The 14,729-nt window shown below is 40.5% G+C and overlaps 1 protein-coding gene across 3 annotated transcripts in view; it reads right to left on the reverse strand.

Moving 5' to 3' along the window:
* Positions 1 to 14,729, reverse strand: part of LOC135234591 (prickle-like protein 2) — a 50,315-nt gene that overhangs the window by 7,787 nt on the left and 27,799 nt on the right. For all 3 annotated transcript variants that reach the window (XM_064299343.1, XM_064299344.1, XM_064299342.1), the window contains exons 2-4: positions 8,586 to 8,769; positions 6,002 to 6,115; positions 1,931 to 2,068 (exon numbers count right to left, since the gene is read on the reverse strand). In XM_064299343.1, coding sequence (XP_064155413.1) covers positions 1,931 to 2,068; positions 6,002 to 6,115; positions 8,586 to 8,717 — 384 coding nt within the window. In that variant the 5' untranslated portion in view covers positions 8,718 to 8,769. The remainder of the gene's footprint in view (positions 1 to 1,930; positions 2,069 to 6,001; positions 6,116 to 8,585; positions 8,770 to 14,729) is intronic.

Here is a 14,729-nt window from a genome sequence, read left to right on the forward strand (position 1 = left end):
GAAACATGGCAATCACTATTTTGTTTTTTAGAAAATATAAGCCACCTTTTTTGATGAAACCACTTACCAGCAGCTTGATTTCAAACCATACTTCATGACCTCAAAAGTCCTCTCATACAATCCCTGAACCATAATGTGCGCAGACAAACTGAACACTTTTTGTACTGTGCACTTGGTGTATTGGATGGGCAATTCTAAGTATAAGATGAAACATCCTTCATTTTTTTGAAATAAGCTCTGCATATATTCCCACAGATAAATTTGGGGCAAGGGCTCTGTCCAACAGATGGAAGCCAAGCAATCTGGGGCAAGGCCTACTAGTCAAGTAGGCACACACACCTGGGTTGCATTAATTAATCAGCCCAGGGCTTAAAAGTGTGCATCTTTCCTCAGTAGGTGTCTGAAACCGGGGAAACTCTGCACAGAGAGAGAGCAAAACCAAGAGGAAGAGATAAATACGAGAGAAAGCAAAATGTTTCTGAAAAGTTTCTGTAGTGTTTTTGTTTCATTTGTCTTCCTCATTTTAGTCAATTATTTTACCAGTGTAACAATCCCCACAGACACACCAACCAGTGGAAGTATTAGAGTGGGGAAGGAACATGTGTAGTCTTACCTGGTGCTATTAACACAATTAATTGAATGTTATCTCAGATATTTGACTCAAAAATAATGCTTTAACCTTTCCTCAGTGCTAAGAACTGTGCAGAGAAGGAGACTGCTATAGCCTCTTTCTACCAATAGTGGGGCTCTATACGAAATAAGGATCGCTATCTATCTTAGTAGACATGGACATCCCTCTGGCTTGTATAGCATACAAGGATACAATGGGCATCTAGTGTATAGGCGAGTGACTATGGGTAGATGTATACTGTTTAGAGTCAAAGAGAAATGAGAGGTTAAAGTGAATGCAATTTATTATGCAGTATGTTCAATAATGGCAATATGCAATGGTGCAAAAGGTGTGTATAGTGAAATGGCTATACGTGAATGGAACACAGGAGGTTGTATGGACGAGTCTCCTTGAACCATTCCACTTTTCCGTTTATACACCCAAAGATCAAAGAAAACTCCAAATCATCAAAGAAAGACATAATTGGCAGTAACAACAAAGGTCCCTGTGTTATCTCTGTACACCCATCAAAACACATTAACCATTTGTAGTGCAGCTGGCTGGTGACTCATTTGCATTACTGTACCCACTGTTCCCTTTTGAATGGTGCTCTAAGATCTTAATTCAGCACTCACCATCAATAACACCAACTTGTTCCCCATGACATTGGCTTTCCAACAACACCAAACACAATTACACTGTTTTGTGGAACGGTAATGTAATGTTATGTCAGCTCAGTAGTTTTGGGAGTATTCCACTAAGGTGGTAGAATGATTGCAATAGTGCTAATGGGGTAATAGTACTGTCTCTTTATCAAACCTTTCTGATTCCCAGCCAGCACTGCAAACACAGTCTGTTCTTCTTTGGGGGTGTGATAAGGGGCACACTTCTGTAAACCACCCTACACCTCTGCCAAATTTTACCATACCATATTTGATTTTTTTGTTCAAAAACTTGCTCTCTCAATAAACCACCAGTGAAAACCAGAATTACCGCATTTTCCTGTGTCCAGCCATTCTGACGCTCCTAAGGGTGGTCACCCGGTGTGCAACTAGATACCAACCAGATACTCCATGCTCAACACTGATAGTTCTCTCTCCCTTTTGATGATGTCAAAACATTCCAATTTGAGACGTCTTATGGAAATTAATTTAGGGCCGTGTCCAAGTACAATGCAGTTGTAATGAAAAATCATGTTACCTCTTGTACTCATCAAGAAGAAGGGATGGAAATGATTGGCACTCTGGCTAGCCTATAATAAAATCAGAGGTTTCTGACATGACGCTGCCCTAAAGGGTTCCCATACTGCGGAGGAGTTACCTTCTCACAGACAGCTCCAGTCATGGTCAGGGGGAAGGGTCTAATGTTGCCCCGCCCCAGGTTCTCCCTCTTGCGCTGGTTACTGAAGAGCTTCAATTCCCTCTTCTCCTCATCGTCCAGAGTGTTACAGTACCGCACCTGCAGTAGCACATGGCCATCCTCACCATCACCATCATAATCATCATAATCATTACCAACAGAGGTTTAATGGTACATTTATACCGTCAACAACATCAACTTGCATAATCATCATCATCATCAACCTGCATTATCAAGACCAGTCTAATCATCATTAGAATTTGAGTGGTGGCTCATAAAGTAGGGGTCTTTAACCAAATTTATCTATTTCAGAGCTCAATTCACATATTTCTGTGGCTTTTGGGAGGTAAAAAAACCCCATTACATTTATGAACCAGATCAATATGCAGCTAACCAGAAGGTCAAAGAAATAATAAATACAATTTTCACAATGATTAAGCATCTGCATTTTATTTGGATTAAAAAATTATCTTGATTATCCCCATGTGATAGCTAATTACAGCCAATAGCAAAATTAAATGAACATGAACAGAAATTAACATTAATCAAGTTAATCTACCTAGCTAGCTAACTTTAACCTTCATCTCATTACGTAACTAATCTATCCAGTAAAACATTAATTTAAACAAGAAAATTAAACCCTCTGAGATTTCGTTCTCGTTCAACAGCTTGGAAACAACAACAGCTAGCGCTTGGCAATGAAGCTCAAACAGTACATTATGGTGAGTCAATGGTATCAAAGCTTAAAGTTCCAGAAGCAAAAAATACATGCATACTAAGGGCCCTATTTTTACAGTTGAGGCGCTGCAAAACACTAGTGGTAATGCAAGGTGCTGGCAAATTGGGGAGAGTCCAACTCAATTTAGGTAATTTTTATGACCTCAGGCATTAGCGCAACTGCAGTGTAGTCATAAAAGAGGTTGGTTCAATAAGAATAAATTGACTGTGGGCGTGGTGGGGGTTTGATTTCATCATTACCAATCAGTTCGGCCCGTTTCTTTCGATTTAAAAAACACTGCGTTAGCGCAGAGGCCAACTGCTAATTTTGTCATGGCCGAAGAGCAAGCACACTATGAAAGGCTCGATTACAAGCATCTCCATGAAACATTACTCGAGATTTCAAAAGCACACATTAAGACTGAATATTTTTAATTTCATATTTATTTTCCCCCTCAAAATATATTTTCCATTTATATGCCAGTGCTAAACTGCAATATATGGTTCTCGTGAACATTTTCGCAGGGTGAATATTCCCAGAATGGCCAGGAGCAGGAGGCAGCTGGCAGAGACAGCCTCCAGTCGGCTGCTCCATCGTACTGCTGCTGCCACTGTTTCAACTTGGCAGGCATCGCATTTTGCAGGCATCGCACTTGCCAGGAGGGGGAAGAAGATAGCGCATTAGCTAGAATTTTCTATAGCTTTTTTGTTTCTCTGCTGTCAATTTTTTTGTTTAATGCCATAGATTAATGTACACTCACTAAGGAAACAGGTCTGCAGCCAACCAGGCCCTGCTCTCTTGTGGACTCTGTGCCTCTGTAATCTCCATCACGATTGTCAAATGCAACACTGACTCTCTCCACATGAAAGTCTTGTCCTCTCTTAGGTCTGCGTCACATCAAAGGCATATGGCTATGTAGTGTAGAACACAGCATGCCGCTAAGAATACAGAGAGCTGTATTGTAATGTACCAGCCAACCTATGCAAACATCTGAAGTGCATTGTTAACATTCCAAAGATTCACTCAATCATTGACCTAGCCCTGACAAATGTATTGTTGTTGGCGTGCACTGGGCTCAAGTAGCCTTGATGTCAAGCAATGCGTATCTACAGTACACTATTTGATGGGTGTAGAGCCAGTCTTGCACCTTCCTTGCATCTCTCATACAACTAGCTTACACTGTTAACTCCATACTGATGCACTGCCTAAATAGCCTAAATTAGACTGCATAACAAAATAGAGCTTGCATTTCAAATATTTAAACTGAAACAAGAAAAATATTCCCTACAGCTGTGTTGTGTTCACGGTGCATTCATAATGCTATAAAAATGCACAATGCATCACTGTTTGAGTTAAAACCTGGTCTGAGCTGGTTTACGTGGAAATGCATTATTCAAGACCAAACTTGCTACACAAATGCGTTTACTGCAGACGTACCAAACCTGGAAGCAGGCAAAGAATATTCAGCCTGCACATGAAAATAGCAATTCCGCTAGTGCCCAGCCAGGTTTGTGCTTACATTGTCACCAAAATAGAGCCCTACAGTGCCATTTGAGTAACATATTGAGTAGCAGGTTTCTAAATTGAAACAAATCATCGTCATCAGCATCGTCATCATCACAAATTACGTGCAATACTCCAACAAATAGGCTTTATTAATCATCATGATAACCTGCTTCATCTTCATCATCACAATGTGTGCACAACTTTGCAGGATACTTGATGGAGATGGAGGCTGAAGGAGGCAGGGTCATACAGAGGTGGAGGGTGAGAGGGCGGGGTCTCATGGAGATGGAAGGTGAGAGGGTGGGGTCACATCAAGGTGGAGGGGGAGAGGGCGGGGTCAACAGAGAGAAGGAGGGTAGCAGGGTCACATGGAGATGGAAGGTGAGAGGTGGGTCCATCAGGTGGAGGGGAGAGGGCGGGGTCACAGAGAGAGGGGTAGCAGGGTCACATGGAGATGGAAGGTGAGAGGGTGGGGTCACATCAAGGTGGAGGGGGAGAGGGCGGGGTCAACAGAGAGAAGGAGGGTAGCAGGGTCACATGGAGATGGAAGGTGAGAGGGTGGGGTCACATCAAGGTGGAGGGGGAGAGGGCGGGGTCAACAGAGAGAAGAAGGGTAGCAGGGTCACATGGAGATGGAGGTTGAGAGTAAAGGTCTGCATCAGGGCGGGATTCATAATTTCCGGGGTAGCGGGAGATATTTAGAGTACTGCGGGTGGGAGCGGGCAGTCAGTAAAAAAGCTAAGTCAGCAAGGTCCCAAACTTATTTCGTAATTAATTCATATAAAAATGTACGAAGCTATGCTTTGACCATCTAAAGGATTAGATAAAGGACATTCATTCATGGATTCCCCAGAACGATGCATTCTCACACTTACTTTTCAGCCAATGAATTAAAGGCACGCGTGACTCAGGCGGCCAGTTATCGCTCGGTTATATGCCACTCACTTCACTCGCTTTAGTTTAATCAAAGTCATCCATTGTCATTGCTGAGTATGCCTACCTCAAGCGTACAATGATGAGTAGCCCCATACAGTTACCAAAATTCCAAAGGGAAAGTCTGACCTTTGAAAATACTTTTCTATTGTTGTCAATAGTGATAGAAAGCAACTTTGACAAATGTTCCAACACAAAAGTGCTAACATAGCCTACAGTGGTCTTAAGTCGGGCATATCGGGAATCAAATGGACTATTATAAATGGTCAAGCTAAACTGTGTTTCAAATGACCAGACCCATTGCAGTTGCCTGATACTAGAAAAAAGAAAGCCTCGTTAAAAAAATAAATAAAAATTAGTTGTATAGCAGGCTAGTATGAGCATGTCAAAATTCTAAATAATAGAATTTAAAAATTATCATACGAGCCTGCTATACATACATCCTCAATTAACTTTGGCTGTTTTAAAACATGTAGAGGTCCGTTTTTTATAGCCTATCGAGGTCTGTTTTTATTTGTACACCAGATAGCCTGTTTTCTTTCGTTTAATAGGCAATAGCCTAATACATTATGCTGAATAAAGGAATTTTCATGTTTGAAATAATGTCGTATTAGGCTCAGTTGGTATGTAGAATAGAACCATGTTATCGGAATGACTGCGAATAGATTTTATAGGGCAGGAATGATTAAGGCTATGGGCGGACGTTAGAGTAAGTGGCGCGGGTGAGAGCAAAATTTAATGTTGCAGTTTTGGGCGGGTGTGGGATGTGAAAAACAGTCTCGCGTAGACCTCTGTGGGAGAGCGTGGGGTCACAAGGAAATGGAGGGTGAGAAGGCGGGGTCACATGGGAATGACAGGGCAGGGGAGTCACTCACCTCATTATCATGGGGGGGCAGCTGGTGCAGAAGCTGCTTGATTCGGTGCTTCTCTCCTGGGCTGTTCACATATGGAACCTTGTCCTCTGGGAGCGAGTTATAATACTGATGGACCTTAGAGGGAGCAGGGGGGTAAGTACAGGTTTTAACAACAAAAACACATCCTCCCTATGTGATGGCAGATGGTTCTTTGACATTCCAGAAGTTATTCCGAACAATTATCCTCATCATCCGGTACACTGCCAAAAGCTGGCGCGAATGGAATTATTTTGGATTCTGTTGGTTTTCAAATGCAACAGACCATTGTAATTCTGAATGCAGAGCCCAGCCTGATCACTGATATTATTTATGGATTTCCATTATGGAGTTATTTGAATCTGGTCTTTCTCAGAATACAGAATTCAAGTGATTGCTTTGTTTTCCAAATCAAATACCTCACATAATAAAAAATAGTTAAAATGAAATGTTAAATGTCTGACATTCAGATGATACAAAATTAAAATTTCAGTCTTCCTGATCATTCTCATAGTGTTTTTTGGCTGAGACACTTTCCCAATCTTTGGGTCCTGTGAATTATTTCTGCAGAGGTAAGATGGTCTCTGCAAAGCAGCAACTGGAGAACTGTAAGCCGTTCATGGTGCCCCAGCAACGGCTGTTGCTAAGCAGAAACACTTACTAAATTAAGAGGTGAGATTTTGCTTGATGTAAAAAAAAGAAAGAAAAGAAAACAGGCTAAGGAAAGAAGTAGCTCGAACAGAGATCCCCAGAAAGATGTTATAAACCACAGAGTCATGGATGACCCTGGATAACTATGTACCCTGGGCTTACTCCTGACCACAAAATGGTTCTCCGAAACCCAGAAACCTCTGTAAGTCACTAGGCTAATGAGTATACTGTGTGTAATGTGGGAAATGCAGTCTGACGTTCACATTCTAGTACAGAATAACCTGATGTGCCCCTTCATTTTGTATGCATGCACACTGCTGGGCTGAAATGTGTTCTAGTTTTTCCAAGCTGGCTTCCATATTTCACACTTACTGAGTAGGCTGCTATATTACGCTGTATGCAATGTTCTTGCCTCCTGTAACACTGGCTTTGTATATGTCTATAAGGAATGGCCCCAAACACAAAAAACTCATTGGAAAACCTAGTGTTGAGATTTATGAACATGACATGAAACATCAACTATGCTTCATGATAATAAATTAGAGAGAAAATGCCCAAAGGCCTCTGTGTTCCACAGATCTCCAGCAAACTGACAGCTCTGAAATAAGTGTAATCAGGACCCGATCCTGGCCTTTACTGGAAAGCAGGCTGTAAGCACATTGCAATAATATAATTTTATACATGCAGATTTTTCAATTTCAGCAAAATAGTTTTTTTTTAAAACAGCCCACAAAAATAGATAGCTATGACGTCAATGGTAAAAGGGAAGAAAACACATGCGTGCATACACATACACATACACATACACATACACATACACACACACAGTGGCAGACACTGAAACATTCATTTTACCAAAGAAAACAGCACAGGCAAGAAAACAGGAGTGAACGCCACAGTAGCTTATAAAAGACAGCACGTTAGCATTTCGAGTGCTATTGAGACAAAAGCCCATTCCACTCGGTCGCACAATTCGCCTCTGCAGTAATTGAGACCTCCGCATCCAACCAGAGGCTAGGTCTTCAAAATAAAAGTCATAATTCATGGCTGATTGGGAGCGAGTATTATGTGATCTCGCTGTATCCCGGCAACACGCCTCATGCAGGGTCATTAAGGTGCGGATTATTGGCTGGGACTTCAACACAGGAGCTGATGAAAGCTCTTTAACAGAGCTGCCGGCTCTGACATCTACAGGCAATAGGATATTAATCAGTAAAAACTCCAAACCATAACCAAAAAAATTATGTTTACCCTTGTTGAGAGTATGAGAGGCCTGACAGGAACTCTCATTGAATGGGTGCTCTCTCTAAAAATGAAAAAGGACTTGAGGGTTTGGGAGGCCACATTTTCCAAATTCACAGATAATAAAGATTCTTGTTTTTGCTGCACTTCAAAATGCTTTAAAATAAAGAGGCTGACACCTCCAGAAATCCTGGTATCTTTGAATACTTGCATACTTCAGTGACTCTGCTTTTGTCATGGTATGGTTTATTTCTGAATCCAAAGCATATGGTACAGTTTCAACCACAAGACAAGAGAAAACTAATCAAATTAGTTTCTTATAGTCATACAGTACATTCAACAAATCTTCTCTGGTTAACATACTGTAGATATACAGCAACATAAACATATGTTTAAACATATAAACATACAGTATGTTAACCGGAGAAGATTTGTTGGATGTACTGTATGATTCAAATAAACTAATGTGATTAGTTTACTTATGTCTTGTGGTTGCAACTGTACCATACATTTTGGAAAAATACAGACACACAGGACACCAAATTTGGTCATAAATCTTGGATAGAAACATACACATAGTTGTCTTTACAGCCAGGCATACGTGAGAGTGAGGAAGGTACTGTGAAATCTGGGAAATTTTAGAAAGGCTAGGAATGCACAGTAAAATGTTGGGTACCTGTTCAGGTTTCAGTCCGGGGGGCACCCAGGCGTACTCCTCCAGGGCGCAACCAGAGTCGTCGTCAGAGGTGGAGTTCCTCTGGAAGTCGTACATCAGCTTGCTGACAGTTTTCTCCATCTCCCGGGGCATCACCCCCGCTGCATGCTCCACCCGCGGGCACTTACGATGGAGACAGATCCTCCTGCAGGGGGGACAGACAGGCCCGGCTTCACCTCATCTATCCATACTCAGGCTAACTCGGCTGACTGCTTGGACACAGAGTAGCCCTATCTCTTCTGCCCCCTAGGGGTGTAGGCAGTCCCACCCACAGAATGGGGACAAAGCATAGATCCACAGTTCAAACTCAGCACCGGCAACAGACTCTTTTCTGGGCAACAACACCACTCATTCCCATTTTCAGTGCTCTAGACAGTAAAACAAAAGGATTCCCCTTATGGCAATCACTTATTATACCCTAAACCCCATCATAAATCTTATTTTTAATAATTTCTAGTTATGTTGCCTCATTTATCTTTGCATGAAAAATCACATACTCTCTCAGCTTTCTGAACAACGCCTCAGATCACCTAATAAATCATTTAGAAATAAAGTTTTAAATGTCCATATGTAAAGCATTTACATTGTACTTATTTTCAGTGTGTCCAGTACTTTAAATTACACCCATTCATATCGCAATCATGAATTTCAAAGCTGTTGTGTGCTTTAATATAGTAAGCTGCTAACAAGTTGCTATATTGGGACTACAACAAAAGGTTGCATGTCCGCGAACATCATGACACAATGGGGTTAAGGGGTAACCTTTATGAGAAATGCTGCTCATCTTCTTATCCAACTATTTTAATTGTATTTGAAATTTTTTTACAAAAATGTAATCTATGTTACTTGATACAGTAACTAATAGTACTGAGTTGGAAATAAAAATAATCTATTGGCCATAAAAAAAAGTGCAATGCATTGTGGTTTAATAAATGTACAACTATTTTAAAATTTAATTTAACTTAAATTTCTTTTATATTTGGAAATGTCATTTTTGGATCTCCCAAATCACATTTGGGTCTCTCAAATCGCATGTGAGCCATCATCTTGCTTAAACCAGTGGTTCTCAATGCCTAGTTCTGGAAAACTGATGGCTTTTGATGGATTCCATTTCACTAAGCAGTTACAGTAAGTGATCAATTAAAGCTGTTAAACGAATGGATATCATCTCACACACCAGGACCAGGTTTGAGTACTACAGGCTTAAGAGTCAGTCTAACACAGTGATCTTCGATCCTAATCCTGGAGAGCCACAGGGTTTCCTGGTATTTGTTGTTATTCAGTACTTGAGTAGCACATGACTGAGGATCACTGGTCTAACAGGTTACTGTGTGCTACTACTGGCTTTATGATAGATTTCAGCTGCTTTATGCTTGAGGATATTTCAGCCTAATTATGCAAGTGCATGCACTCAGTGATACTTTCATTGTTCCAAATTATGGGTAGAAACGGCAGCTCCCACAGAAACTGAATGGGTTTATTATACCTTCATACCAATATGTGACAAGTGATGAAAATCAGCAACCACAGTGGGACTTCAAATGAAGTTACCAACCTCCATATAAAAGCCTATCTGCACTGGAGTGTAAAGGTCCATCCTAATGGCAGAAACGAACAGGAGCTCTATGGCATCCTGGAAAAGGTCAGTCCCTTGGGAGACCACACAGCTGTACCAGTACTGCACAGGGTATAACTACTGCACTGTTACATGACTGACAGGAGAAGATGTTTTCTGCCTTTTACAAGTAAGAACTGTGGACGATGATTCAGACGGTAAACAGGTCACCATAAAAGCTGAGTCATCAACTCCCCCTTTCCCTTCCACTTATTATATAGTGCCTTCACCGCTTTTAAAAGGAAACTGCATGAGTAATCCTGCCAGGGATTCAAAATTAGTCTGTACATAACCCTAAATGAATTCAATAGGAATTCAATTCACACTGAATTCAATAGGATAGTGGCATTGGCACTAAAATGACCTTGGGTTACCCAAAATGCACAGTGGGCGGAGGCAGAATAAGCTGGGGAGGCAAGCCGTGGGAACAGGATCAGGGCGGGTACATGGGTAAACCCAGAGTCCAGACACAGATTCTTTAGACTCAACAGATACTCAGCTCCTGATAAAGGTTTGCCTGAGGACTGCAGGATAGCTCTGGATCAGCTGACTTGTAAGTTTTAAATGGGACGTTCCTGCTTACTAAGCTGCCTGCTTATTAAAAATAAATAAATAATGAAGCCCCGGTTACTCCCTGGTACCCCTAAGGAAGAACATGTACTAGTACAAGTGAAATAGGGAGAAATACATTTTTCATTTAGTTTTTTGCATTATCCGATACCCCTCCATACACATAACATTGCTTGTATCTCAAAAAGTACCAAAGATCCCACTCAAAGATTTATACAATACAGGTTACAGAACAATGTATCCAAGGACACTTCTGAAATAATCATAGTTGTACTTTGCTAAATCAGTAAATTACTGTATAAAAGTAAATCTCAGACCCTCAAATACCCAATTTAAAACATTCCATAAAACAACACCAAGATGCTATGGCTACAATGAATTGTTCTTGAAGGAGATATCAACAGGGCCAAAAATGGCCACAAAAGGATGCAAGTTTCTCTAAAGACCTTTGATATATTTCTGGTAATCAGGTGATTTACTCACAAATTACCCAAGGCTGATTACAAGATTAATTCTTGAGCACAAGATTAATTATTATATTATAAATACAAAAAAAAACAATTGTATGATATTAAGTGTTTTTTATTATGCTGTGGTTTGGGTATTTTAAGCTATTATACTGCCAACTGCTGTAAGATTTGGTACTGATCTTTCAATACTTTGTTCACGATATCATCAACAAAATTTACATAAAAGTTTTTTTTTTCCAACAATCAGCTGTAGCAGAAAACCTGTTCAAAGTCACTTAACCAGCATTGACTGAACCTTAGGCACCGTAGGGGCATCATGGAATGATGCACAGGCATCTGCAAGGGCATGTCAGAATTGAATATATTAAATATAGCTGTGTAAGGAACAAGATGTTGTTGCTGAGGTGGAATAGCAAGCTAAGTTACCCAGCGAATGCAATGTTGTGTCAATAAAGGGTACGTAGAGAAATATCATCACCAAGGTTCCTTGGATGAAATAGTATTACTTCATTCTCAGAGGAAATTAAATTGCACTGGAAATTTGTTAGAAGGCTTGATGACAAACTGACACAGTTGCCACATAGCAATAGTTTGCTAACCTGGCAACCCAGACAGCAAACACTAGTTACCATTCTGACACATTACTACACTATACTGCCTTATACCATATTTATATAGCACTTTTTCTCAAACCTCAAAGCATTTTTTACAGTGAAGAGGGGGAAACTCACCTCAGCCACCACCCTTGTGTATCTGAAATACTGTAGAACCTCAGAGATACAAATATCAGAGTTACAGACTGACCAGTCAAGCTAACTTCCACAGTAGCATTATCTTTATCCACAATAATATTATTCATATTTAAATAATGTCAGTGACTAGTCTGATTTAAAACCAATATAATCATCAAGATAAATATTTTATCTTGAACAGATAAAATGCCCCAGTAATATCCAAAGCACTGAACAGTATGTGCAGTAATGGCAAAAGCTTCATTCACAAAACTGATTGCTGTAGAACTTCATTCAAAAACATTCAAAATCTGTTTAAATGCTGCGCACATTACCTTATCTTGTTAAAAAAAAACCCTAGTTGCAAACACTGAGAAAGACTACATCTGAGAATCGAATAGGCTGGAAGTTTCATATTCATATATTTCCAGATCACTAACCATGGTGGATCTCCTTCCATTCACTTCTAGGCTATATCATTTTTTTTTTTTTTTTGATTTTCTGTTGAATATTGTCAAAATCACTGCTCCCTTTACAAACAAGACACCTCTGCCTTTTCTCATAGGATTACATTTCAATTACTTTTCTGCCAGGGAAATATGAAAATTAAAACGGCTTTCCTTAAATATATTAGCAGCCTATAAATATATCTTGTACTGGTACAGAAAGTTAGACGCCTGCGGTAATAGTACAGTGCATTGTACGTCACAGCAGACTATACAAACTAACATTTTTTTAACATTTAAATAAATTCCATTTTACTTGTATATCACTTTTTTACACACTGGAATACTGTCACAAAGACAGAGGAAAACAGGGCCTGAACATTGAGTTATGACATTAAATAGACCTGGGTTGTCTTTTGTTCATGCGGCTGACTAACCTATGCTAATTTTTATTTTTTTTAAATATATTTTTGAGTAGGTTCCACATTAAACCATTGAAAGTGCTAATTTTACATTTTAATTTATTAGTAATAAAAACAAGCATGCTGTTTAAAATTAGGTTTTATGTCATTTGCAACAGGAAACGGGAAGTTTGAGAACATATTTATTGCAGCTTCAGATGGTTAAAGAGGGCACTGGGAGGTGGATGTTAAGTGTAGGATATGTGCCATCAGGCTACGCGCTGCTCTAAATTAGAACAAGAGATACACAACGCTTCAGCATCACACCAGCAGTTAAAAAACAAAGGCCTAAATTTGTCAGCAAGCGGGGGTGGTGATGCAGATGGGGGAAAAAACTTGTGCGTTTAAAAAATAAAACTTTATTAGTTCATAAAACTGTAATTAAACATGAATATACCAACTTAAATTAAACATGTCCTACCAATTTTTTTCCACCAAATGCATCTATGTGACATTAATGTTAGAGAATAAGCTTTTCTCACCAATTCTTGAGCCAACTGGCAAATACACCATCTTTTTTTTTGAAAATCTTTATAGGTAACTGGAACATTTCTTTGGCAAACAGCACCATATAAGTATTTCAACAAGCTTAAAACAACACTTTTCGTGTTGGCTAATGGATGGGGTATATTGTAGCATTTTATTTTAAAACATTTTTAAAATTCCCAGTTAAAAATAATTCCCTCTGTGAAACACCAACCAACAAAGGATTATTTGCTCTCTACACTGCATTACCATACATAACCTTTCAATTTACTGTACCTGTCAGACCTGACTACCATGCTGAGATTATGCCTGTACTCCTGCTGAAAAGCTGCAGCTCACTGTCTTCAGTATAAACCCCGGGAAACTGGGTAGAAATAGCCAATAGCATTACATAAATAAAGCCAAGTGAATCCATCTCCTTATGCAGGCTCTCTACAGGAGTCCTGCAAGGCCTATCCCTCAACAAGTCTCACCCTGCTCCAGAGATATGAAAATAAAAGGCCGGAGGGCCGCAGTGTCTGCTGGTTTTTCAGCTCTTCAGAGCTTAATTTAAGTAACTGGCTGACTAAAGAGTCAAAACAAATGTTTCTATGGACTGAACCGGCTGCTGATAGAAAGGGAACCACGCAGATCTGCAGGCACCGCGGCCCTCCAGGACTGGCGTTTGATATCCCTGCACTACGCAGCATCTCCAGCCTCAGTCATCTCCTGTCCTGTCATCGCTGCGCTGGCTTTCCTCAGCTCTTTCTCTCCTTTCCCCCCGCTGAGTCACACATCTACGCATGGATCATGGCACGTCTCAGTGAAATATCTGTGTGGGTGAGCAGCGACCATCTGAAGCTCAAGCTCTCTGAAAACAGCTTTACGTGCCAAGCCGATGCACTGTTCTCCCAGAATCTCACCATTGCACTTCCAGGACATAATCTCACTTCCAGGACCTCTCCGTCCCGCTTCCACGACCTTTCCGTCTCCCTTGCAGAACCTCTCCATTGTCTTGGATGGCTTCACACAGACAGCAGCCAAGAGTGCTTAAGATCTTCTGTGTCATTATCGGTGACCAGTTCTCTTTCTCCAAGAACAGCGCGTCAGTGACCTGAGCCTGCGGGCTCTTCCTCTACAGCAGGGCTGACAAACTCAAGTCCTGGAGTACTGCAGTGCATGCCTGCTTTTGCCAGGTTTCCTTTCCATCAGCAGTCAATTTATGCCTCGGAAATGAGGCGTGCAATCTCTTTAGTTAATTAATAGGTCACTTAAATTAATCACTTACTGTAAATCCTGATACACTGCCAACTTTGGCCCTCCAGCACTGGAGTCAGACGCCCCTGC

Source organism: Anguilla rostrata, chromosome 11 (genome assembly GCF_018555375.3).
Source record: "Anguilla rostrata isolate EN2019 chromosome 11, ASM1855537v3, whole genome shotgun sequence".
Taxonomy (NCBI): Eukaryota; Metazoa; Chordata; class Actinopteri; order Anguilliformes; family Anguillidae; genus Anguilla; species Anguilla rostrata.